We start from the raw sequence: 27066 nt of genomic DNA on the forward strand, positions 1-27066 counted from the left end.
TGGTTCTGATGAGAAAAGGCCATGCAAAGAGGAGCAGCCGCAACCTCATCGCACCTCAAGAGAGGCCACGGAGGAATTTTCAATTTTCGAAGTTTTTTGCTTAGGCACTTCTGACAGCTTGTGTGCTGTTCACCACTTGGAAGGACTCCAAAAAATTGTCATGTCAGTTGGGATTTGCGCAGAAAGGCAGACGTCTGTAACACAGTACTTCAGCAAATAAAGATATGCTGCTCCAGCTTGGTTTTAAAGCTGTATTTGTTGCTTATTCTTTCATTTTTTTCGGTCCCGTCAGATCCGAATGAGCAAGCTTTTACTGTAGTAGGAGTAGGGTGTGTATAGATGCTTTCATAGGCGAGAGCGAGAACCTCCTCTCTAGATGATGGCATGGGAGTGCAAAGGCGCATCTGTGATGCTTTTGCATGAGGGTTCACATGCAACTACCAGAGCCCAGAGGGCATTCTCAATGAAGAGGTCTATAGTGAGCTAGTTGGTACATTTGAACCTAAGTGCTAAGAGGAACAAATATATAACAAAATATCCAGTATGACTATATAAATCTAAGATCTTTGTTGTTAGTGTAGAATGTAACAGTTGCGACAAATATTGGTGTAACATATGAGGATTGGTGTAGCTATGAGGATGTGTCAAGTTATAAGGAGGTTTGAGATTGTGCGTTCGTGTTGAAAATTCAGCATAGCTAATGCCCCTGTCGATTTTATCAAAGATTGAGGAGACATAATGCTTGAAAAACTAGCGGCCCTTTATAAGAACTGTCTATAGGCTTCAATGGTCCCAGAGAACTGGAAGAATGCCAACATTATACTAATCCACAAAAAGGGAGACATTAAAGAATTGGAGAATTATAGGCCCAGTAGCTTACTTCCAGTAATATATAAAATATTTACCAAGATAATATCCAATAGAATAAGGTCAACACTGGACTTTAGTCAACTAAGGGAACAGCAGATTTCAGGAAGGGATACTCTACAATGGATCATATCCATGTCATCAATCAGGTAAAAGAGAAATCTGCAGAGTACAATCAGCCTCTCTATAGGGCTTTCGTAGATTACGAAATGGCATTTGGTTCAGTAGAGATACCAGCAGTCATAGAGGCATTACGTAATCAAGAAGTACATGACGTTTACGTAAATATCTTGGGAAGTATCTACACAGATTCCACAGCTACCTTAATTCTGCACAATCAGGAATACACCTATAAAGAAACGGTTCAGGCGAGGAGACACTATCCCTCCAATGCTATTCACTGTATGCTTGGAAGAAGTGTTCAAGCTATTACGAATATCTCGGCAACCTTCGATTTGCAGTTGACATTGTCCTGTTCAGCAACCATGGGGACAAGTTAAAACAAGTGATTGAGGACCTTAAGAGAGAGAGTGCAAGAGTGGGGTTGAAGATTAATATGCAGAAGACCAAGATAAGGATGAATAGCCGGGCAAGGGAACAAGAGTTCAGGATCGCCAGTCATCCTCTAGAGTCTGTGAAGGAGTACGTTTGCCTAGGTCAGTCAGTCACTGGGGACCCTGGTCATGAGAAGGAAATTTACAGAAGAATAAAATTGGGTTGGAGTGCATATGGAAGACATTGTCAGCTCCTGACTGGAAGCTTACCATTATCGTTAAATAGAAAGGTGTACAATCAATGCATTCTACAGGTGCTGACATATGGGGCAAGAACTTGGCGACTGACAAAGAAGCTTAAAAACAAGTTAAGGACCGCGCAAAGAGCGATGGAACAAAGAATGTTGGGCGCAACGTTAAGAGACAGGAACAGAGCAGTATGGCTCAAAGAGCAAACAGGGATAGCCGATATTTGATAGCCGAGAAGGATATGCGTAGGTTAGATAACCTGTGGACCATTAGGGTTACAGAATGGGTGCCAAGAGAAGAGAAGTGCAGTCGAGGATGGCAGAAGACTAGCTGGGGTGATGAAATTATGAAATTCGCAGGTGCTAGCTCGAATAAGTTGGCTCAGGACAGGGGTAATTGGAGATCCCAGGGAGAGGCCTTCGTTCTGCATTAGACATAAAATAGGATGATGATGCTGATGCTGATGATGATGATGGACACCCCCTGTCACACAGGCACCAGCAGAGTCGTTTTAACTCCGTCGTCTTTATCTCGAGGGAGATGCACTCAGTGTCACACGGTCACCCCACCTAGTCAACACCTGCTTGTCTGCTTAGGGAGTTCAAAGGAACTTTTGGTCAAGGGAGATCTGCGATCTGCCTCGACCGCTGAAGGGTGTGCTCTTGTACCCATACCTGTTGTTGTAAAGCTGATAATTTAATTATTTTTTGCATTAAAATTAACATTGCATATACTTAAAACGTTTCTATTGAATTAAATAAAAGTTCAAGTGCAATTCAACAACAGTTGCAGTTTAGCAACAGTTCTGCTTGCTGCTGCACAATACTATCGACCTAGGCCGCTTGCCGCCATTTTTCTCATCTTTCAAGGCGTTTACACGAACCCTATAGAATCGAGTGGAGTCGACTTGTCAGGCTGGAATATGCCTGTTGAGTTCGTGTAAACACTAGCCAGTTGGATTGAACAAGCGTCGAGTCATCCTGACTGCATGGGATACAGGTTGACCCAGCGCGTGACCAGTTTGCAGCGTGCATGTAAATGCGGACGGATCCAGCCCGCCAGCGCCTAGACTTACGCAGAAACGCGGGGACTTCGCAATTTTTGTTCCGGCAGTGGGAATAGTATCGGGACAGGAGAAGGCACTGTGCAGCGCAAAGTAATTGTAGCGATAAGACCCGTGAAATAGAGCTGTTGCCGAGGGCTGCGGGGACCGCAAGCCCAGTTCAAAAGCGTTGATGTCTCGGCTCGACGCTGTGTGCCATCATTGTATGGACTAGTCAGAAGTGAGTTCATGTAAACGCAGTTACGTCGAGCTCAGTCAGCTCGATTCCGGACTCGTCCCACTCGCGCTGGCTTCATGTAAACGTTGCCTTTGTCATGCTAGTTGTGCAGCAGTCGGTGTGGTCACTCATGAATGGCACAGTAGACAAAATAAAAGGAAATCCTACGAAATCACTGTGCAGGAAATGTATCGTTTTGAGTGTAGTCTGCAGCAGCTCTGGTCGAAGAATGCAGAGCCTGCACGCCATGCTATGGTGTCTAGCCACGGAGGAAGGACATGTGGCTAGTCATAATGCAAAGAAAAACACATACAGTCGACTCCCGTTAATACGAAGTTCACGGGGACCGCAAAAAACTTCGAATCAAACGAACTTCCAATTAAGCTCAAAAACACAAAAAACAGCACTTTATTTGTGGCGAAATTGAGTATTTTCTCTAAGAAAAATAGTCGGTCATCTTGCTTTGCTTCTTCTTGCCGAATCGCGCTGCTGAAAGCAAGTTCTGCAGGCTGTAGATGTGGCGGAACGCTTCTTCCGCGTTACCTTCAGCGGCAAAGAAGCGCTCCGCAAGAGCAAGGCCCGCAGCTACATCGGCAGCCTTAGGTTGCGGCTCGCCTTCAACGTCATGGTCGCTTTCCTGGGTCGCTTCCTGGGGCCGAATAATCTCTACAATTTCGCTATCCGTCAGCGCACCGCACGTTTCGACCGCCTTGTCTACGGCAACGTAATCTTCAAAATTGACGTCCCCGAGAGCATCACCAAAATCAGTGCCGTCAAGCTCGCTTGTTGACGCTTCCTCTGCTGAAATTTCAGAGGCATCCTCCGAAGAAGCTGCCACAAAACCGCAAGCCCTGAAGCAGTTTGCGATTGTTTCTTGCTTCACACGATCCCATGCTCGCGCCAACATGTGGATGGCACTAAGCAGGCTCACCTCGTACTTTGTGGAGCTATCCATACACAAAATCATGCGCTCGAGGAGGTGCCGCCTGTACAGGACTTTAACATTCTTGATGATGCCTTGGTCCATTGGCTGCAAAACAGCCGTTGTGTTTGCAGGCAAAAATGCGAGGCGTATTGCACTCAAGGCTGGCACATTCACATGAGCACTGCAGTGATCGACAAGGAACAACTCCTTGCGGTTCGAAGCAGCAAACTTGCGGTCCAATTTGCTTATCCAGCTCTTGAAGATTTCGGCCGTCATCCACGCTTTTTTGTTCGCCTCATAGTCCACAGGCAGCGTCTTCACGCCTTTAAAACATCTCGGCTTCGCGGCTTTCTTGATCACAAGTAACCGACATCGTTCCATGCCAGTCATGTTTGCCGCTATCAGCACCGACACTCTCTCCTTGCTGCATTTGCCCCCAGCACAGTCGTCGTCCTTGAATGTCAGGGTCTTCCCTGGTAGAAGCCGATAGAAGAGTGCAGTCTCATCTGCATTGAAGATGTCTTCTGGTCTGTATTCGGCGAGATATTCACGCAGCTTTCCGTCCTTCCACGTGGCGCATGTTTCCTGGTTAACGGACGCCTTTTCACCACACACGCTCTTGAAAACCAGGTCATGGCGATCTTTAAAGCGCGTCAGCCATCCATCTGACGAAACGAAGTCATCGATCCCCAACATTGCTGCAAGCGTTCGGGCTTTCATCGCAACGATGTCTCCGCTGAGAGGAAGTTTGTTGCTCCTGGCCTCCCTAATCCTAACCAGCAGAGCCTTCTCCAACTCTGGGTAAGCGCCGGCGCGCATTCGCTTCCGAGAAGTCTTGAACTTGTCGTTCTCAAATGCATCCATTATTGTGCGCTTGTTCTTGGTGTAGTTAGAGAGCGTGTTCGGCTTGATCCCGTACTTCCGTGCGCTGTCTTGTTTGGCGGCACCTCCCTTCTCAACTTCCTTCAAAACCTCGACTTTCGTTGCCAGGTCGAGCGTGCGATAAGAGCCACGGTTTGCCATGGCTATAAACTGCGCTACTAGGTACAGTCAATTCCGAATCACTCGTGGAACAACCTAGCCTACGAGCTTCCCGCACAAAGGCGCTTGACCAACACATGCCTCGATGTTACGCTGCACACGCTGCAAGACTAATCTCGCACAATCTCGCCACTGCCAGTATGCAGCGCTGCGTGCACCTATGGCACCCGCGTGGCCTCCGCGATCAGCTTCGGCCACTCGCGGCAGCCGCGCGTGGTCTCCGGCGGGAGCCGCTTCGCCTCCCCCTGGAGTTGATCGCGGAGGCCACGGCAGCCGTAGCAATGAATAATAGCGCCGCTCCAAGAAGGATGGCGTTGCGGGTGGCTGCGGTGGCGATGACACCAACGCGGAGCACGGAACTGTTGCAACACTTGAAAAATTGTACATTCTACCAAAAAATGACGGTCACCTCGAGGATCCCGGCTGAAAATTAATTTCCAATTAAACAATATTACTGGATGAGGACTTCGAATTATTGAGCGATTTCTTCTATAGGATTACATGCAAAACTGACGGGACCAGCACTTCACTTCTAATTAACCGAAAATTCCAATTAAGCGGCTTCGAATTATCGGGAGTCGACTGTATAAGCACAAGGTGGCTAGTGTCGCTGTCAGCACTGCCATGTTTGGCGAGTGCGCTTTAACCCTTAATGAGGTGTATGTCTCTTGCATCAAATGTATCGAATAATATTCTTATAGAAGCAGCGTTAATCAGAATAGCTACGGGCTAATTAGAAGTTACATTCTTGTACTTGTACAAAAACCAAACATCACTGAATGTGCCTCTGGCGGCTACCTTAAAAACTCATTATTGGCCCTGTCAAATGATTGCAACTTCCTTGAGGTCGAACTCACTTAGGAAGTCTCGCACTTCCTTATCATAAAGGAGTTCGTGGATGCCCGTGTGATACGAGTATAACAGGCAAGGATGTGTCATCGTGTCCCTGTTAGCCACACTGATTTTTCTGCACGGGCTAACAACTCGAGCTACAGAGACTGTTCTGTGCGCTTTAGACAAGCAGTGATGCTCCGAGGCCTGGTGCAGTAGTGCCATCATGCTTGGCGCAAGGCTGATGTCTCTGTTGTTTCAATCCTCAGCCAGGGTGTTTTCACTGCGACAGGCGTGGAGCGCTCAAATTCTTGTCTGCTGAGATAACGGCATACAGTTTTCTACAGTAGTTACTAGAGGGAACGCAGGTGCTGCGATTGTTCAGCCACCGTGGAAATGATTGTTAATACTACGTGGATTTGTCTGATTTTTGTGCTTGTGGCTTCAGTCGTTCTCGCGGCTTCTATTATTATGCTTTAACTGTATCTATGGCCTCAAATTCAGAGCAATCTAAACTTTTTCTAAATGCAGAAGGCCATAAGACTTTGAAAACATGCATAATTGTTACCCGCCGTGGTTGCTCAGTGGCTATGGTGTTGGGCTGCTGAGCACGAGGTCGCGGGATCGAATCCCGGCCACGGCGGCCGCATTTCGATGGGGGCGAAATGCGAAAACACCCGTGTGCTTAGATTTAGGTGCACGTTAAAGAACCCCAGGTGGTCAAAATTTCCGGAGTCCTCCACTACAGCGTGCCTCATAATCAGAAAGTGGTTTTGGCACGTAAAACCCCAAATATTATTATTATTATGCATAATTGTTGCTAGTTGCAGCGGGTGGCCAAAGTGAAAGCGTGGTTGAGCGTTGGAGGCCTATTGAGGTGGCCAAATCGAAATGCGCCAAGTATCTGAAAGCGCTGGCTTGCAAGACACCTGCTTGTCAACGCATGCGTCCATGCCGTAATGGTTTCAATATCGGACTTCTGTGTTAGAGGTCCTCTGTTACAATCCCCTCGTCGGACAATTTTGGTTGTTTATTTAAATGTTTATAATGCAGTACTTTGTTGAAGGTGATCAGTTTGCAAAGTCACGAACCCATTTAAACCCGGAAAGGCGAAGTTTAGGTAAATCCATGTGTTCTAATCATCATTCCCATGCTGACTGAACTGCCCTGCTTGTAGCTACCGTAGACATTAGTGCCCGAGTTCCCTCTAGTAATTAATATGCGAAATTCTATGCGTAAGGGTACCTGATAAAAAAAGCTCTAGATGTCCAGAATTTTTCCAGATCTTCACGTATGGCATCTTTCATAGCCCAGGTGCTGCCTTAGGAAGTTAAAACAACAGAACTTTGGTGGATGCTTATCTCACAAGGTCATGTAATATTCTATATATATATATATATATATATATATATATATATATATATATATATATATATATATATAAAGAACAACTGAAAAGTAAATGTTGAGGTAGTACAGATTAACTTAGTCTTATTCATTCACAAGCGAGAAGGCCCTGCATAATTTCTGATTGACTCTTTCTTGGGTGGTTGCTTGAGCTAGTTGGTAATTCATGATCAAAAATAACGTACAGCGTGAAAGACAAGGACTGCGAAGACGACATGCACAGCGCTGTTTCTTGTTTTCAGTTACTCATACTATGAAAAGATCTGTGAATAACAAGGCGCTTTTAAAAAAAAGTTTGGGGGAACTAGAAGTTTCACTGCCATTCGCCGCTCCTTCAGCCCAAAAAGCTCCTTGCTTGTCTTATTTGTCTTGCTTGTCTGTATCTTGTGTACAGAAAGTTCTGCAGTCTTGATCAGTCCTGCTTGCTGACTATTGCTTTGATGGTGCTGTAATGCGTCGACTGTTCATTAGGCAACATTGCCATGTATGCCAGAAGCTTTGATGATGTTTTTTAGGCTACCTTTAACCCTCTACATCACTGCAGTTGATGCCCACCAAGAAAGGGCATTTATGAGGCCGATTTGCAAAAAAAATTACTTTATTTTTCTTGCTTTGGTAATCTTGTTCATTGCCGGTGCATGCAAAATTATTAGTAAATCTTCCTTATGAATTAAAATAAATGTCGTTATATCTTTATTGGAAGTTTTTGACTTGTTAAGATAGTAGGTGTATGTTTCTATATGGGAATTTAGTAGGAAGTTATGATTACTTTGAAATGATGAAGTTTGAGTCTATTTTGTCTTGCGATTGCCTTGATCCTCACCAACTTCCCTATAACACTTTACATGTTGCCAGAAAATGCTTGGCACTGGAATATCCTTTTAAAACAGTTGCTGCATTAGGTCTATGAAAAAGCTGCTCGAAAGAGTTACATAAAAAAATTTTGATGGCTTTGATTTTCCCACCTTTCTCAAGGGAAAAGTGTGTAACGTACATTAATGTGTTCTTTTCCACTTCTTTTTACTTCCCTTTTTCCCTTTTCCCCTGCCTTTTGAACACTACTGCTTTCTGTCTTGAATCCCACATCCCTGGGCTATGTCCCACACCTGGTGACGTTGACCTCAAACACCTTGTGACATTGTCCTTATCCTGTCTATTTTTGCTTGCTTTCTCTCCCTATCTCATTTCTTTTTGTTTGTGGTGTTTTGTGCTGTCGAATCCCACACCTGCCTTTTTCATCCACCTCTTTTGTTTGATCCACTGGACTCTGGTGTTTCTCTCCTTTGATGCTTCCGCACTCCCCTCTTTTGCCACTGGCTCCTCCCTCCCCACCCTCCATGTTCATAACCTCTGTTCCCCCCTCACATGACTAACCCCCCTTTGCATGCTTCTGTATGGTGTTCCCCCTGCCCTCTCCCCCACTTCCAACTCTGTAGGGAAGGCACTCTGGCGGCGCCCGTGGAAGTGCACGTTGACCCCTCGGAAGAGTCGGACTACTGTCGCCAGTGCCGCATCACTCACCGGCCCTGCTGCCCCAACGCCCTGCCCTCCCATCCGCTGCAACAGTTGCCGCACTGCGAGTGCCTTGACACTGCCAGCGTTACCAAAGTGCAGATTGAGTGAGAGAAAGAGAGAGAGGAGGAGACGGCAGCAGCATTGCCAGCTTGCCCCCCATCGCCGTGTCATGTTCTGTCATCATCGGCGCACCCGGTGATGGGCAGCGTGTCGGCAGCTCTCGGCCACCAAGCTGCGGCATTGCGGAGTGCCGTCTTTGAAGCACGAATTTCGGGACAGGCCAAAAACAACGAAACTGTCAGATGGTTCCTGCTTCTTGTGCATGATCACTGTTTCGCTGCAGCATGGTGAGCAGGGCTGTTAGAATGCGCATTTCCGTGTGTCACTTGTGTAACATTAGCCAGACAGCGGCACGCGACTGTCGTTGATGTATGGAACACTTTCCACGCTGGTCGGTCAGTGCACGGTGTGTCGTGGAACGGAGTCTGGACATGCCTAGCTGACCCATTAGTTACTGGCCAAAGCTCGTTTGCCATGGTGCATAGCGCTATGGATTGCGGAAGCTGCCGCATTCCTCTTGATGTCAAGAAGAGCAAGTCATCATCGTGGGCCCAGAGTCCAGCTCGAGCACAGCTTGCAGGATACTGTGTGTCACTCAACCTCTGCAGCCACATTTACTCCAGCTGTCTGTCTGAAGAACACCCCGTACCGCTTGAGAACAAAAGTGGAATTCCGTACCTTTAGAGTTTCCCAGACTAAGAGTGGCTGTTTGGAATTCTGTGGCAACGAAAGTGGCAAAGCTAGCACAGAGAGCATTGTTTGTTGGTGTCATTGTGCTTGTGTGTGGGCAGTTGACATGGTCTGTCATAGGTTCACAGCCTCTCTGACCTTTATCAGGCGTGTCATTGCCTGGAGGGCATGAGACTGACAGTTCTGTCGCAGTGGTTCTGCTCTAGTTGTGCAGGGCAGAAGACTGAAAAAACAAAAAAGCAAGTATTGCCAGATAAGTGAAGGCTGTCACTGCTAAGCAGACAAGCAAAATGCTAGGATTATGGCTCACATGGCAAGGGCTCAAACGTTGTGGTTCACGCCGACCGACCGACTTTAGGTACACAGCAGGCAACACGTTGAATTGGTGCTAATGGTGCATTCACCCCTGCAAGCTTGAGCGATTAGACAAAGAACACCGGAGGAAAGGAATTGTGTGTAAAGCGCTGACGCTGCCAGTGTTGTATAACAACTGGTGACTGCTTGCTTGCGCACATGAAGCTGCGCCATCTGTGGTGCCAGTTTTAAATGTGCTCCTGGATGACTTTGCATCCATTGGTGGTTTGTCAAAGAGAAATGTGCCAAGTGGGCCAGCTGACAAGACTGTCCAACACACCAGACAGTCGGCGATGGCTCCGGCGAGACAGAGTTTCGTTCAGCTAACATCTGGTGCTGTTCACAGTGTCGGAATGGACCGGGAGGTTTCTAGCGCGCCGGCCACAGCAGACGACTTTGTCTGACAGTTGCAGGCACGTTTCAGCCGTGTCTTTTGCGACAGTGCATGGGCAGCCCTTCCAAACAAGTGAGGTCACTGCCTGTCAACTTGCTTGGTCATCACATCTCCTATAGTATGAGCAAGACTGGAGAAAAAAAAGGACGTTTTTGCCGTTCGAGGTTATAGTCATGAATGTGTTCCGGATGTAGTGTGATCACCTGACATAGAAATTTGTTGGAAACTCTACAGATGTATATTCAAGTGTATTGACATGAGGCATAGCGTGTGCGTTACAGTGGCTGCCACTGTTGCTGGCCGCTGTATGTGTGTGCCGTGTGTCTTTTGCCATGGTAAGAGTGGTTCTTGTGCATTGCCTCCTCTTGCGATGTTTGCATACCTTTTTTTTCCTTGGCTGGGAAAAAAAATAGTTCCAGTGAGGAAACATGCCGGTTGTTTTGTACAGTGTATAAAAAATTTGTTGGTTGTTTGGTGCTTCCAGTGTTTAATCATGGCAGCCAAACTGACTGTGCTGCAGCTGATTTTGTTTGTTTTTGCAATAAGCGCGCATTGATACTCTGCCGATGCTTGTCTTTATCGATTCTTGCACTGCGTAGTACTTTATCTCCTCTAGTACATTTCTTTCTTTCACTCTCTTGAGTGATAAGTGTCTCTTGCTGTCTTTCTCTGGCCACCTTTAGCGACCAACTTGCTTGATGTCATATCTTGTCTCCTCTCTTCCATTGGTTCCCAGTTCCTTACATAATTTAAAATTCCTCTTCAAGTGAAAGAGAGCTTGGGCTGTGGCCTGTCTGTAGGTAACCAGTCTTGAGTGGTGTCTAGTTGTGTGCTCAAGTGCTCAACGCGTCATGTTTTGCCCCCACTGCATTCTCAAGGGTGCGGCTGTGAGGCGAGCCCGCAGCCTACACCAACATTTGCCAACTGTCATGTTACTATAGTCCCAACGGCAAAACTGGGCTCGCTATCCAAGTTTCATTGTCTGTCGCAGATGCCAATTTCACATTTGGCTGTTGTGGATTCCCCAGTTCTTTCTGCCAGTTTGACGACTTGGATATTTGCTCTAGATGTACATCTTACTTGGGTCGTTCAGTAATTTGTTGCACAGCCATCTGTGCCGTAAAGTGCCATACGTTTTGAGTTTTTAACCTCACAACTTGTCAGATAACATTCAGGGAGCTTGACGAACTGTGCGAGATTACTCCTCTGCTGTGTTGTATCTTGGTACGCTGGCAGTACAAGTCTCAATTGGAAGCCTCCTGGTTACTTTTGTTCCTTTTCAGCATTGACTGATAATTGTTCCATAGTGTGGTAATTTTTTGTCCCATACAAGCGCATGAGGTACAGAAGTGAGCAGCTTTGTGTAGAACGTGCCACCGGCGCTCTGTGTAGCAAGGCGGTGCCGTCTAACGTTAGCCACTAGGTTCGAGATGGGTGCCCACTGTGAATGCGCGGGAAAAAGAGCCGGGTGCCTGCTCATCGCTTCCTTGTTCCAGTTCTCACCTTGTGTGTTCGCTTCCCACCGCAAGGGCCATGCTGCATGTCTGTGTGGCATTAATACGACATTGCCACGGCGGCCAGTGCAGCGCCGTACCGTCATGTTTTACACATGTACCCAACCAGGCGGCCAGGCAAGTAAGCGCGAGTGATGGTGGTTGACCGTGCACTTTTGAATATGCACCACGCTCACCGGCCGTGTTGTCTGTTTGCCTGTCTTTGCACTGCGTGTTAGCAAGGATAGATGGCACATTTTGTATTTGTACAGAACGGCGAGTTTGCCAGCTCTGCAAAAACATGCGGTCAGCCGCCATTGCTTGCGCGTGCTTGCCTGACCGCCATGGCAATGTCATGTCAATGCCACATAGACATGCAGCATGGCCGTGGCAACGGGAAGCAAACACACAGTGGGAACTGGAACAAAGAAGCAATGAGCAGGCTCCTTTTGCTGCACATGCACATTGGGCACCTATCTCGAAACCAGTGGCTAACGTTAGACGGTGCTGCCTTGCTACACAGAGCCTCGGCGGCACGTTCTAGTCAAGGCTGCTCACCTCTGTACTTGCTGCAAGCCAGCACTTTTCACAAAACTTCTCCTGCATCTATAACTGGTTATCTGTTCCAGTTTGCTTCTTTTTTTTCCTGGGCATTGAATCATAGTTTAAATGCTTTCATTTTTGGCCAAGCTCGGTCACTTTTGCACACTCTGGTGGCGTTGCTGTACTATCGTGTCAATGTCACCAAATATCTTGTCATGCATGTTGTTCTCTGCGAGTGTTTCACGTTGCAGCCAGATGAAAGGGATACATTTGGGCCGTTTGCAGATGGGAAGCTGTGTGCAGGCCGAACACTTTCGCAAAAGCCTGTTCAGTGCCCTTGCTTTACAGCTCCATGGTCGCAGTTACGCCATAGTGCGTGCGGTGGCTGTGGGGCTTGCAGTATCACGAAAAATAAGTGTCATTGGTTAAGACTGTACGGCTTGGATGGCATTAGCCCAAGGTAGGCAGATGGCTCTGTGGCTTATTGGTGGTTTCCTGGCAGTCTGAGCACAAGGCCTTGCTCTTGCTTGTTGTACCATCAGAATGAAATACAGCATTAGGTGATGTGGGTTCCATGATAAAAGTTCATACCTGCAGCTAGTAAAATGGTGCAGCATGGTTTTGGTTGCACCTGCGCTAGGCTGCAATTCTAAATTCTAAAAGCTGCATGCCTCGACTGCAGAAAACTCTACCTTCACACAGACTGTACACCTTGTAAACTTCGGCACCTAGGATACATTTTGTCGAAGAGTTCTTGGGCCATTGCAAGCATTACCAGTAATGATGCTGGGTCCTGCACTGGGATTCACTTAGTATTTTCAATGCTCCAGAAACATTTTGGTGCAAGAACTCTTTCACGACTTTGAAGTGAATAGAGATGTGCAGGAGTTGCACTGCTTAGCAGCAGCTGTGGTTAGGCATGCATTTGCCTCGGAACTCTTGGTCTAAACAATATGTTTGCTCTCTTCTTGTGAACAAATTGGAACCAAGAAATTTCCAGCACAAAATAAAAAATAAAAAAGAACCGAAGGAACTAAACGATGAATGTTGTTTCGGGCATAAGTATTGTCCATGTTTGTTTGTCTTTCATTCGTACCATATGGCCCTGGGCGAGACCTTCCGAGTTGGGGTGGTGACTGGTGCGTGCTCGTGGCTGTGGACTTTGCCCAAAAGCGCCTGTGTGCCATACTCTTACGTGGAGAGACAGTGAACTGCCCTGGCTGGGAAGCTGTGCCCCGAGGAGGCTGCCCTCGTGCCCTCCTCCATATGAAGGGTGTACGAATATCTGTTGTATAACCTAATGTTTGTATTCTTGTACAGCCGTGGCTTGTATGGAACATGCAAAGGGAAGACAACTGCCAATCTACTGTGGCGCCCCCCTTTCGCCAGTCTACTGTGGCAGGAGAGGGCTGGGGGGGAAGGTCACATTGATGTACAAAGCTGGTTACCCGCAGGCTCTGTGGTGCGCGTGCGTGTACACTGTGCGTGTGTGTGTATTTATAATTGAAATTAAACGAATAAAATTGCTATTTCCACGGACAAAGACTGCTCTCACTTCCCTGCTGCACGGCAGGCATTCATCTCTTGCTAGGTGCGAGGCCACGTGTTTGATTCATAGTGGGCCAGTGTGTTCTGGTGTAGGGGGATGCTGCCAAGGGAGGACTGAGATGCAAAGCACACGCCAAGCAGGCTTGACAGGCGTACGTACTTGAGCCAGATATCAAAAATTATCCGAGCGCATTTAAGTTCATTTTAATGCGAGTCATTCCATGCCCACTTGCGCGTGTGCCTACATCCATGGCAGTGCTGCAACATCATTCGTAGTGACACGTGACTTAGATAATTATAGAAGGCAACATCAGTGGTTCGTTTTAACATGTTGCTTCAATAGACGAATTCAGTTTAGAGAAAGAATAAGCATACAAGCCGAATGTCTGCTAGTTCTTGTTTTACTTCGTGCCGTAGCAAGAGATGTGCTTCTGTATCGTCTGCCTGCTCCCATGTGGTGCAGTCATGCACACAAAGCAAAACTGTCATTTTCTATCGTGTTTCAGCACGCGATCAAGCTCTGTAATACGCTTGCATATGCCTCAGTGTTCGTGTAGCACTGACATATCGCTATTCAAGTGTTCTCGTGCAGAGCGTGCAGTCTTGCGCTACGCGAAACGAAATAAACTTGCGCAACAGCTTGCGCGCGAGACCGGTGACGCAACAAGTGAGAAAATAAATTTGCTGCCCAAGCACTTTGCACAGATGGTTAACCAGCGAAGCTGAAACGTGTGGTGGTGTGTATCACTGGGTTAATCCCAACAGTTCATTAAGCAATGGCATGGTAAGCTACTGGATCCTCGGTAGACAGTTGGTGCTTGCACTCGGCTGCATGAGCCTGTTCTTGTGCCCGGGCTGCAGCACCGGCACAGCGTAGACGAGCTCGTTCCAGGTTCTGTTGGAGGCATTGCTGATCAAAAGCTGCCTGCTCCTAAGGAGTACGTGTGACGCATGGCCAACCCATTTTGGAGCCAGAGAGAAACCGCTGCGCGTGCGTTTGGCTGTGACTGAGAGCAATGTCGTCACTACTGGTGCAGCTAATCCAAGCTTACGTATTGTGCGCTTCTTTTTTTTTTTCTCGCACATGTGCATGAGGTTGCGCCAGAGCATTTTTCGTCATATAGGTGACCAACAGACGGACGGACGAATCGGCTAGCCATATTACAGCTTTGCTGTAAAAAAGGCGCCCGTGATGTATGCGTCACGCGATCCTCAAGTTCCGGTACGGGAGAACGCAGGGAAGAAATTTCGCTTGCGGATTCTATGGGAAAGGGGAGAGAGTGTCTATATTACAGTGACGCTTCCTGAAATCAGCTTCACAGCACTGAAATATTTCTATCTTGAACCACTTTGAAAAATTATTGTGGTAGAACGCTCCTTAGAGGGCATGTAACAACTTCCTGCATAAAACCAAGATTTGCTATGTGGCCTGGTGAGAGGTGCCTCAATGTGCACCTCTTCGCACGGAACAGCAGGTGACGAAGACATCGAGACACTATCTATCAAGCCAGCTGCATGCCAGTAGTATGTGCTACATCAGTGCATGCGGGGAGCGGCACTGTTCTGTCAGTGAAGGGTGTAGTTATGTATAGAAGCGGTACCATGCAATACATGACACTGTAAACAGATGCAGTGTGATCGAGTGCAGAGCCCGGGATCTAGGTCGGGCGAGCTGTCCACACTGGCAAATCAAAACGGATGGCTCTGGCCCCTCCTCGTTCTCTACTTGTGTGGGTGAGGCCCCCTCGCACCTCGCTTCCCTTGATGCTACTCTGGATCTACCCATTTTCTCCCGATTCGCTTACCTCCCCACTTTAAGAAAAGACTATAGGACGAACCGTCATGTGATAACTGTGAAGCCTGGTCATACAGATATAAAGGAAAAGCTCATGGGAAATGGGCCCTTGCCATGTGATATAGGTAAACAGAAATTCCTAGCTGTTGAACGCACGGAGAGCAGTGCAGAGCCAGTGGCAAAGATCGATTGTGTAGAGATCGCTGAGAGCTACCGCAACATAATGTGAAAAAGGTTGGTTTTCGCTCGAAAAGGCGAAGCATTTAGCATAAGCATGAAGTATCGGAAAACTACACAAAGTAAGGTTTGTAGTTTTATCGGCTGTATAAATTGAAGTAAACATTCGCTTACAAAATTAAGAAGCATGGTGTCGAGCGCACACAGGCAAACGTGAACAGATCACTCGCTGTTGCAATACTGGCGTGATGAATAGCGTAGAGAAGGAAACTAATGTTTCTGCTGCCTCTTGTTTGAAAGCGTCTCTGAAACTTTAAATTACATGATGACCAGCACTAGGCACGCGCAAGGACTGGGAAAATGCAGCCACCTTGGCTCGCTGAATCTTTGCACTCTCCGTAGATAACCTCCATTATAGGGCACAGGCAGTGTACGCGCTCAGCCGCGTGGATAGCCATGCACAGCCTCGACAGCACTGAGGAGGAGGCGCCCGCTTGCCCCAACCCCTTTTGCATGTGCCTGACCACGTGACCAACATTCGGGGTGGAAAACAGCGAGCATCAAGGTCCCTAGATAAAAAGTTATCTAGGGACCTTACTGCACATCAAGCCACTAGCCTTCTCAGCCCACCCTCGCACCCGCAGCATATGGCGTGCATTATTGTCAACGCAACAGAACGACCACAGCAACGATTCACGTGGAGTGTTTAATTGCTGTCGCAAAGGATGTTGCAAGACGTCGCTAGTGACCAGCATTGCTATCGTCCACGTCTCCGGTAAGCTAAAGCTAACGAATGTACAACAGCTAGAGCACCCCTCCAGCATGAGCCATACACAAACATACACACAAGACACACACATGAACTGTGACATTGTGTGAACAATTTATTTCTCTATACACTTGACCATCCCTCACGCCCTGCGCTTTTTGGCGGCCCGCTCCTTGTGCTTCTTCTTGGCATGGTAGTTGAGCCGGGCCTTGCGTTTTCGTTCCTTGAGGATTTCCTCCTTGGTCTTGAGCTCTTTCTGGAAGTGCTTCTTCGAGCCCTTCTGGCGCGGGGGGCCGCTGTGCCGCTTGCCCAGCCGGTCTGCACAAAGAACACACCAGTAAGCACTCTGTGGACTGTGAACGAGTGCTGGATGACGCGCGCAAGGCAGTAAAATATTGGCATTAGCCGTAAGTAGCACTAGTTAAGCTACGAAGAAGCTAGCCTCCTGGTTAGCTCGGGTGGCAAAGCGCGCCTTCTCTATATAAAAGTGGTGGTGCCAGGTTTGATTCCCAAACCAAGATAAGGTTGCTTCAACTAGAACGCTTTATTTCCAATAAGCCTGCAAATGGGCTGTAACGTTTCAGGTTCACATGAACTGTGCTTATATCTATCATATGGGTTTACACACGGTTACATACAACACATCGTTGTCAGGCTTGCGTTGGATACTATTGCATCAACTCAACCTAAGGGTGGGTTTATGCAATAGCATTCAACGTGAGCATGTGAGGCTTCGCTGATGTGCGATACACCAATGCAATTTTTAAATTGTTCTTTAGCAGTAAAACCTTGATCGTGCACCTTGCCGACAGCCTTGATACAACGCAAAAGACACATGTTGCGAAATGAAACGTCAATGTAAATTGTGTTTTACTTTTCATACCTTGATGTGCACATCCAGAGAATGTTACCTATGCCACAATATAGCAAAGTATGTTAATCCCAGATTTCCATGTAACTAAACTTCACCAGTCAGTGCCACAAGGGAAATACGAGTAAATAAATCAAAACTGCACTGCAGGCGCCAGCAAAATAAAATGGTTGAATTACGTGCGCACAGCAGCCTAGGGGAGCGTGACGCAGGTGCAACAAAAGTTGCTCACCGATAGACATTGCATAAACATGTGCAGTGTGTAGGTGGCATGCACACCGTGCGTGAGTCGCACGTGTTCAGGGCGGCGTAGGCGCTGCCTATGGAAAACGACGTACTTGCATGCTGCACGAATGCGGCCGCACTAGCGGGTAGTGCGACAGCGCGGCCGAGATACACATACATAGTCAACAAGCCTCCAAGTATACCGCTACGCGCTCCAGGGTAGCTTGCGGCGTTAGGGACTCCCTACGAATAATGGCGCGGGTGGAGGTACAACACAACAAAAATCTTTTTTTCAGAGTCGCTTCAAATGACTTCAGGCGGCCAAAATCAAACCAGCAATAATATCAGCCCAACGACCAATTCCATCTTGAATCCGTGCAGGCTGACGCTCAAATGGAACACGCTGATGCCCAAGAACCAGCTGCTGCGTGGCTCCGGCTTCCGCCAGCCTGCTCTGCCCCCGCTGTCTCCACCCTTGACCCTCTGTGCCAGGGAGGGACCGCGATGTGGCTCGATCATGGTCCGCAGTGCTGTCCCATGGCCTGGCTATGCACGTCTTGCACCCGCCATTGAGAAATCCAAGGCCGTCATGTAGAGGCCATGGCTATACGACCCCTCCCCCCCCCTCTTGTGCTTTTTTCCTCCTGCTTCCTCCCAACCAAGCTCTTTACTTCATGCCCATGCTCATCACGCTGTTTATCAGTGCCATTTAATCCTTGTACCAGATCCCTCATTTTTCCATGCCCATTTCCGTTGGTCGCTGCCGCTGCACTCTGAAAGTTGCCTGTGACAGAACTGGAGAGGTGGACTCTGCTAGCAACTCTTCGTCCTTTTTGTGTGCGTCCGTGTCTAATATTTGTTTTCAAATTAACTGCATGTGGAAGGACTCGTTTAACCGTCACCAAAGAATGCTGTGACATTAAATTGCTCACACGCTCCGACTGAAACACACCACTGCACTGAACAATCACTGCTGCTGCTCAAGCAGACACCTTTTTGGTCACTGTGTATCTAACCACACATCCATGTCTGCAATGTGCTGTATAATTCTTGTCATGAGCTGCAAGTGAGGTTATTGCAAGCCTTCTTGGGTGACACTGTGATGGTCTTGCAGTATGTCTCTTTGCTTAATTTCTCAATACGAGTTCACGCGTATGCAGCTGAATTTGCAAAATAGCGTGTGCTCACCAAGCTATGCACAGCACCCACACAGACCAGTGGATTGTCAGAAACATACCAGACCACATCTTTCCAGAATGGGAAAGACGTTCACTAACTGTACACCAGTTGATGTTTCACAAACACAGCGTAATGGAACGTATATGATATGCCATGTGTCAAACTGTTTTGTTACATTTTGCTTTTTTATGCACAAAGAAATAATGCACGTTAATTAGTATGTAAGAAGTGTGTAGCTTGTATTACGTTTATTTTTGCTAAATATTGCTTTGCTATAACAAATCTGTGTTTCACTGTGCAGTTAAAGACTAGACAAGAATAAGAAATTTGACATTCTTCATATCTACACTGCCTAGAACTAGGCTTTTTACGCAATAGGAAATTTTGTTGAAGTTGGCCATTAAGCTGCCCAAAGGGTCGAGAGGGCATTTCACGAGCCGATCAAGTAGTACTCCCGCGTCGGCCAAGATTTGTGTTTGCCCTAACACCCGATTCCTGGCATGTTGGCACATCTAACACCCCAAGCGGCCACCGAGTTCTGAGGCCGTCAATGACGACAACCTCGATTATGGAATCCAGACCGACTGCTTGCCACCGCTCTAATGCACAAGTGCCCAGGCTGCTGCCATCCTGTGTAGCCCAGCTTGGCTCACTTCTTGTGGGAGAGTGTGTTTCTTGCTCCCCTGCCTGGGTAAGTCATATGTGGTCATTGAACCCACACCCGACAGACTGCACCAGTTAAACACTGCAGGCTCACCTAAGCTGTACAAACGAAATTTTGAACTCTCTCCTAGCATAACGTACTTTCCCTCATTCAGCTTCAGCAGGCTCGCTTTTGTATTCTGATATTGTATTCTAACAACATTATTATTATGAGACGGGCTCATTAAGCTATATGGTTGTAACTCAATGCCAGTTTTCTTTTAATAAACATTACTCAATCTATCAATGTCAAATCAAAAACAAAGAGCATGCTAAACTAGCACTGAGGCTTGAGCAGAACGGAACGTGACAACAGGGACTTTGTGTCACGCGACATAAAACGTGCTTGCAGACTGCAATGACTACAGCTTGTAATCACAGTATTAGATTGGAATAACACAAGAAAAGATTAGAGTTATGGCTGCGGATGATATTTGCCTCCACTAAGGGTAGACCCCAGAGTTTTCAACTTTCTTTTGACAAGCGAGAACAAATTGCTACGCATTTCTCTCTCTTACTGTGGAACCCTGGTAAAGAAACAATCAAGGGCATTGCAATTTCCCCTCGTGGCTGAGAAAAAGCGCATGGCAATTGTAAAACAGCGCACAAGAAAGGATGAGTACAATGAAAAGGTAGACGTGACATGCACCGACTACCAACGTTTATTCAAAAGCAACGCGGATGCAAGGCTATCTTGGCGGGCATGACACTTCTTTTTCTCCAAAGAAGTCAACTAATTGGGGAGCTGACTAAAGCTTTCTACATCCAGAGCCAACCTTCGGTGCACCTTTAGATAATTAAATGATGCACCTTAATACTAGAGAAAAGTGTCGTGGCAGTCATTCTTTTTAGTAAGTGTTAACTTGCCTGTGCTATTCAACCTATGATATAGAGTGATAGTTTTGCACAGCTTTTTGTTTGTTCGATGCATGAGGTAGCTGGGATAAGAATGGCATATATGACCTGTATGCATCCGAATAAACGTTTGTTTGAAATTGGCGCATGTTACATCTACCTTTTCTTTGTCCTCATCCTTTCTTGAGCACTGTTCTACAATCACCAACCCACCCAACTTGCCCCACTTGTCTGAGAAAAACCGAGTGTGCTTTAGAATTGAGCAAATACAGTACTAGCTCGAAGCTGTAGTTAGATCCTTTTTTTTATTATTTTGATCATGGTGGAAGGAAACAAAATAAGTGAGCCCCTGACGTTAATTTCTTGAAACTGGATGTGAAGGCCACACTCCTCTTCCTAGCTTTTCTGTCAGGCCCTTTCATAAAAGGCCGACCGGTTTGCCTTGCAGCCACACCATGCAATCAATCTAGTGTTGCCAAGAATGCAGGACACAGCATCAAAGCAAAAGTTGTATGTACGCGCGCTGCACATCACCAGCATTGCACGTACCAGCTCTATGCACAGTGCAAGCACAGATCTGTCAATGCCCTCACAAAAGTCTGCAAGGAAGCCTGCGTTTGCTTGCCTGATTAAAGATGCAATTGCTACGACAACACTGCTGTTTGAAGCACCCATCCCAGTCCTCCTTTGCAAAAAAGGTGTCTTTTCCTTCACACTTTCTCCAATGCAGCTGAGATGGTTGGAGAAAGGAAAGCTTAGGGGACATGCCCCAAGGCGTTATTAGTGTTTTCTGAAACTTTAGCTTCACCAAGAACTATTTTCTTGCTAATCCCAGGCCACGGCCCTTTTCTTCTTTGCTGGAAGGGTAAGGCATGCACACTGCCACAGAAACTTGGTTATATGTGCAGTCCATACTTTAGAGCTATGAAGCATGCGTTCGCTCACTGTAGATTCAGTGCACTTGTGAGCAGAGCCTCGCAACAAGCCGCAGTGCAGTCAAGCCTATCCTCGCCTCTCTTTGAAGATGCACTTGAAGTCTAGGTAAAATTGCGAAATCCAAACGGTCAAGAGGAATCTACCGCCTCCCTTCTTATGCACCCTGGAACTTGCCTGTCTGTCCCTCACGCATAAATAATGTGAGCATCCATGCCCACCTGAAGTCGGGCTTTGCGAAGAATGCCTCCACCAACTTTTCGGCTTTTCCCCTTCTGAGCCTCGCACTGCACTTGTTTACCCTCATTTATGGCACATGTGTGCTGCTTCATTCTGGTGGGCCACAATTTTGTAGCGATGCCTTGTGCTCGATTCTATGCCACTCTTATCATCCACCATTCATGGCCGGCTAATCCCATTGATAACACAAGTTGAGCATTGCTGTGACCATTGATTAAGTGCAAAAAGCATCAAAAGGATTAGCAGCGGAAAAGGCATTGCTACAAAAGCTTGGTTTGCCTAACTTCTTTCTCCTTGATCCTGGTTCACAAGCACCTTGCGAGCGGTAGCGCATGCTATGGCGCGCCTTTGTGAGCCACTGCAGTGCTTTGCACTTGCATTTTGACAATGTTGTGATGGTGCAGTTGGTTGGAGTGTAACTTTTCACATGGAACGTGCCATGTTTTATAAAGGCTTATAAAGTTTTATAAAGGTTTTTCTCCAAAATTCCATGCATGTATACAGTCGACGTCCATTAATTCCGTCCTGACGGGACCAACAAAACTGGTCGAATTAAACAAAAGGCAGAAGAAACATGTCGCTAATTAAAGGGCCCCTGAAACGGTTCGGACAAATTTTATAGACCCGTAGGTTACAGCTTAACTAGAACATTCACACCATAATTTAAGTGAAGCGTTACATATTGATGGAGCTACAAGCGATTCATGTTACCCTCCTCTCTAGCCATGCTTTTTCTCCTCAACTCGTTCGCCGAGCGATCGGGGCTAATCTCCGCCTTCACTGGTTCTGCGTCATGATGCTACGTCACATCGTCCACTTCCGGTTGTTTTGGAGCCCGCCCCAGCCCGCGCGAAACGTCTCTGCTAGCCGCTTGGCAGTCAACCCCAAGCGAGAACTATCGAAGCAGTGTGCGTTTCGAGCATTCTGTCGTAGCGACGAACGTGTCTGGCATTCTGGTAATCACACACTAGCAGAAAGTTTCGATGGAACGGTGAAGTCATAAACTCAAGCTGATGAAGGAACTTTAGCGTAGACGTATGTGAGCTGCCTCATCGGTCTCCACGGTCCAGCCACCCGTTGGCGCAGAACTTAACCAGCCAAACAAAGAACTAATATTGCCCTAACCAAGTGTAAAACATTTTAAACATTTACAAAAACAATGTGTTAACGATTACAATCCTGTGAAAAATTTACACCAGCAGCAAAGAAGAATACATTTTGTTACTGCTACTGTGTGTGGTTGAGCTCTATGCCACCAGGTGGCTGCACCGTGCAGACCATTCTCGCGCAATTCCTGGCGCCCATCGGATAGCGGCTGTCCAATGCGCTGCAGCCAGTCAGCTCGTCTACTGGCTTGCAGAAGGACATGATGTCGCAGCTTGACATATTGCCAGTTGCTACCTTTGCAGTCCACAATGCAACAAAGTCGAATCATAGCGCTCGCGAAAAGACAGACCGACACTGAATGCGGAGCTCTCGTCAAAATGGAGCATGTTGTAACACAAGTAGACGACGCTTGCTGTGTGCCGGAAGTGGTTAAGTGTAGTGAGGAATTGTTCTTGTGCATTCTCTTCCTGTTACTTTCTTTTTATAAAAACAAATTAACTAACGTTCCAACTATTACAAACATCATTTGTTTACCATAAAGTTGGAAAAATTATCGATCACGCGCCCTGGTCAGCTAATCGGATAGCTCGCCCCAGTGACGTCATATGGGCGATTTCCATCATATGGGTAGGGGCGGCTTAAAATTCCGCCGAGCAGTGTGCTGCGATCGGCAGCGATGTGCATATTTAAAACCTTATAATAAATTACACGTTTTACGCAGAGCACTTAGATGTGTCAATTAATGATCAGAAGGACCTACTCTAACGACTCAGTACGTTTGTAGATAATCGTAAAAATCGTTTCAGGGTCTCTTTAACTTCGCAGTAGTTGCCTTTAAGGTTAACTTCGCCGTACGTAATACAGATGCATTGTGCGGTGAAGCATACCAAGCAAAGGGGAAGGTGCCATTGTTACGGGACATACACATTACATTACCGTCCCTTAATTTACACGCGCACATGCGCCGTCTCTGGTCACAGTACGAGCACCGAGACACCTAATAAGTACGCTGGCTGGGCTTCAGAGTTTTAGATTGACCCCTGCTCTTTTGCCGACTTTAAACGTCCCCTCGATTTTCTGAGCTTTTTCGTTTTACTGCCTCTATTTTTGCTAGTTTTCCTAAGAGACAGATGGCTTTTCTTCGCTTCTCGGTGCACGCACGGATAATTAAGGAATGCTTACTGGTCCCCGTTAACAGTCTCCTATACGAGACACGCATGGTGTACACAGTAACGTCAGAAACAGCCCTGAATGGCTGCCAGTATGTTTATTAGGCGTCCAGGTGCTCACACTGTGACCGAAGACAATGGCGCGTGCGCGCCTCCCTACTTAAGAAATGCATACAGCGGGCCTTTCCCATTCTTAGTATGCTTCGCCGTATAACACGGCAGTATTGCTGCAAATCGACAAATCAAGTTCGAATTATCTGGCGAAGGCCAATTTTGAGGTTGAAATCACGGAAGTTTGGGCCTATAGAAATGTATGGGCGCCGGCTTGGTCCTTCGGTCGAGATGAAATCACCTGAAAAATGGGATTAACCGGAAGTCCACTGCAATCTATTTAACCATCAGCATTAAGGCATCATGTGGACAATTACGGGGGAGCTTCTCTGGCAATGGTGACAACATAGGGTGACAACGCAAATGTGTCTGACATGTCCCTATACCAGCTACAGCCGTAATACTCGTGAATGCCCATCACCACCATGGCAAAACAAAACCACTCACCGCAGGCAGAAATTTTCTGCTTCCCAAGGCCACTGCCAACTCCTCCCTCGCCATCATCGTCGTCACCGCTTCCTTCGTCCCGAGCGTCCATCTGCGCCTTCTTCCTCCACTGCTTGTAGCTGAGGAAGTAATAGGTCAAGGGTCCACTTCCCAGAAATTCTTTTCATGTGCTAAGACATGATAAGCTAGAGAAAGCAATGCAGCCACTTCCTGCAGTTGAATTCCAAGAATGGAGCAGCTGTGTTTGCTGATAAGCAACAGAACAAAGCAGACATGCAGATCACACATACGGGCAGTTTTGCCTTCCTCTGGCGCAGGGAGAAGTTTCCACTGGGCGTATGTACACTAAGATGTGCCCAAGATGTGCCCGACATCTAAATGCAATGCTGTTGCATCCTCATGCCCAAATTTTGTCAAAACCATAAAGGAGTGGTGGGCCAGGAATGTGCACCTTCTTTTCCTTCACATTAAATGTGAATAAAAGCTACGAGTGACCTGCCTGATCAAAAGAGAAATGGTTATGGTCACCATGAAAATTGTGCCCAAGGTACAGCAGAGATACTAGCAGTCATGGGGCATAGTGTAATCAAGGAGTAAAAAGGTATACGTGCATATCTTGGGAAATATCTACAAAGATTCCACAGCCAGCCTGGTTCTCCAAAAGAAAAGTAGAAAATTACCTATTAAGAAAGGGGTCGGGCAAGGAGACACTCTTTCCAATGCTATTCACTGCACGTTTAGAAGTATTTGAGCTCTTAGACTGGGAATCAATGGCAAATATCTCGGCAACCTTCGATCTGAAGATGACGTCTTGTTCAGAAACACTGAAGATGAATGGCAACAAATGATGGAGCACCTTAACCAAGAAAGTGCAAGAGTGGGGTTGAAGATTAATATGCAGAAGACAAAGGTAACGTTCAAGAAGTCATGATCGCCAGCTAGCCTCTAGAGTCTGTACAGGATTACGTTTATCTATGTCAATTAGTCACTGAGGCTGAATGCTAGATAATGGCACATTCTTTGTCTAACAACAACGTCTGCATGCATAACAATAACATTTAATGTTTTCCAAAGTAATCGATAAGCTTGCTTTGCTTCTTTGATACTGACCTAATAATCACGGCTTCCAAACTGTTCAATGTATGCAGGTACTCATCAACAAGAGCTTTGCTACAGATAAGCTGTTTCAGTGACTCGGTGTGCTTGACCACTGTAGATGCCGTTACAAATTAAGGTATCAGTTCCACGTCCTCCTCACTCCATTGCTGACAAAGCACGATTCCGCAATGTTAGCCTTGTGAAAACAGTTTTTGATGCCAATGCACGATAACCTTTCTCCAAGCTGCCACATTTACACAGCTCTACTACCATGTTCGCTCTAAAAAAGCTCGAAGCTATGGCATGTTTGTTCTATTTGGAACACACTCACCATCATCAGCCTATTTTATGTCCACTGCTGGACGAAGGCCTCTCCCTGCAATCTCCAATTGGCCCTATCTTGTGTCGATTCCAAGAAGTGTCCGCGAATTTAATTTCATCGCTCCACCTAGTTTTCTTCCATCCTCGACTGCATTTCCCTTCTCTTGGTATCCATTCTGTAACTTTAATGGTGCAACAGTTGTCTAGCCTGTGCATTACATGACCTCCCCAGTTCCATTTTTTTCTCAATGTCGATTAGAATATCGGCTATACTCGTTTGCTCTCTGATTAAGGACCGCGCAAAGAGCGATGGAGCGAAGAATGCTAGGCATAATGTTAAAGAGACAGAAAGAGAGCGGAACGCACTGCCACAGACCAAACAAAAATTTTAGCAGTCATACTTTGTTCATAATAACTGAGTAGTCATTATAACTGGGATCATTATAAGGGACCTGGACGTGAGTGAAGATGGATTGCTAGCATTGCCATGGGTGCCTGGGATCACAAACACAATATACAGACAGCTTTGAACAATAACTGTAGTGTTAACACAACAGACGCAAGGGTCGCAGAATTTAGTACTTACCTGTGTTCATTGTGTTAGCGCTAAGGTTATTGGTTGAATTAAAAACCTATTGTAGTCAACGACAGATTTTTCAGACATACCCAATAATTCTGACGCCACCTTGGCACCTCCATGTACTCCATAGAGACAATGTATAAGGATGTCTGAAATTCACCGTCCATTTTTTTTTTTACCGTTTCCCTTGACCACAGGTCTGAAACAGCATTAATCGAATTATGATAGCAAGCCTTGAACCAGTTCTCACACACTGATCTGCTGTCACCCGTAGCCAACTATGGCCACCGCAGCGATTTATGTTTGGCCACATAGTGTTTGAGGCACAATTGTGTGGTCGTTTTAAACTGTCATGCACTCTGCGGCACTAGGTCTAGCTCCTTTGACATTCGCTGCCAAACTACTTCCTCCTGTTCAATGGTGCGTATTTTTCATTGAAAGGATTTGGCAGCAACTTCGCCTTCATCATTCTTGCTGATGGTTTTGAAGCATAGAAAGCACTGCTGCACATTGACGACGGAAAAGAAAGCCTCCACCATAAAGCAAGTTGAGAATGGCTGGCCATGAGTCAACGTGAGCGAGGAGTCTGGCATTTCCAAGCAGATAATCTCGGATTTCCTCAAAAATAAGGTGACTTGCAAGCTGTGCTACAATGCTGATCTCAGGCCTGCTGTTGGCATGCTTTCAGACGGGTGGAAAGCGGTGACAAGACACGCTTTGCAAGTGTTTTCACCATGTGGACTTCACATTCAGTACTGACCTGGTGATCTTGTCTGAAGCTAATGGCAGCGTGCCC

At 46.7% G+C, this 27066-nt stretch overlaps 2 protein-coding genes across 6 annotated transcripts in view; one reads left to right on the forward strand and one right to left on the reverse strand.

The window, feature by feature from the left end:
- The window catches only part of LOC142579861 (E3 ubiquitin-protein ligase RNF19A-like), a 123600-nt gene extending 102683 nt beyond the window's left edge, over nucleotides 1–20917 (forward strand). For 4 of the 5 annotated variants that reach the window (XM_075690482.1, XM_075690481.1, XM_075690484.1 and 1 more), the window contains one exon: nucleotides 17910–20917. In XM_075690482.1, the coding sequence (XP_075546597.1) occupies nucleotides 17910–18123 (214 nt within the window). In that variant the 3' untranslated portion in view covers nucleotides 18124–20917. Of the gene's footprint in view, nucleotides 1–8530; nucleotides 13687–17909 lie in introns of those variants that run through there. The other variant, XM_075690485.1, reaches the window with a different exon arrangement.
- The window catches only part of LOC142579860 (ATP-dependent RNA helicase DDX54), a 49853-nt gene continuing 39316 nt past the window's right edge, over nucleotides 16530–27066 (reverse strand). The window contains exons 17-18 of the mRNA XM_075690480.1: nucleotides 24272–24390; nucleotides 16530–16750 (exon numbers count right to left, since the gene is read on the reverse strand). Of these exons, the coding sequence (XP_075546595.1) occupies nucleotides 16575–16750; nucleotides 24272–24390 (295 nt within the window). The 3' untranslated portion in view covers nucleotides 16530–16574. The remainder of the gene's footprint in view (nucleotides 16751–24271; nucleotides 24391–27066) is intronic.

The sequence above is a fragment of the Dermacentor variabilis genome, chromosome 4, assembly GCF_050947875.1.
Source record: "Dermacentor variabilis isolate Ectoservices chromosome 4, ASM5094787v1, whole genome shotgun sequence".
Classification (NCBI taxonomy): Eukaryota; Metazoa; Arthropoda; class Arachnida; order Ixodida; family Ixodidae; genus Dermacentor; species Dermacentor variabilis.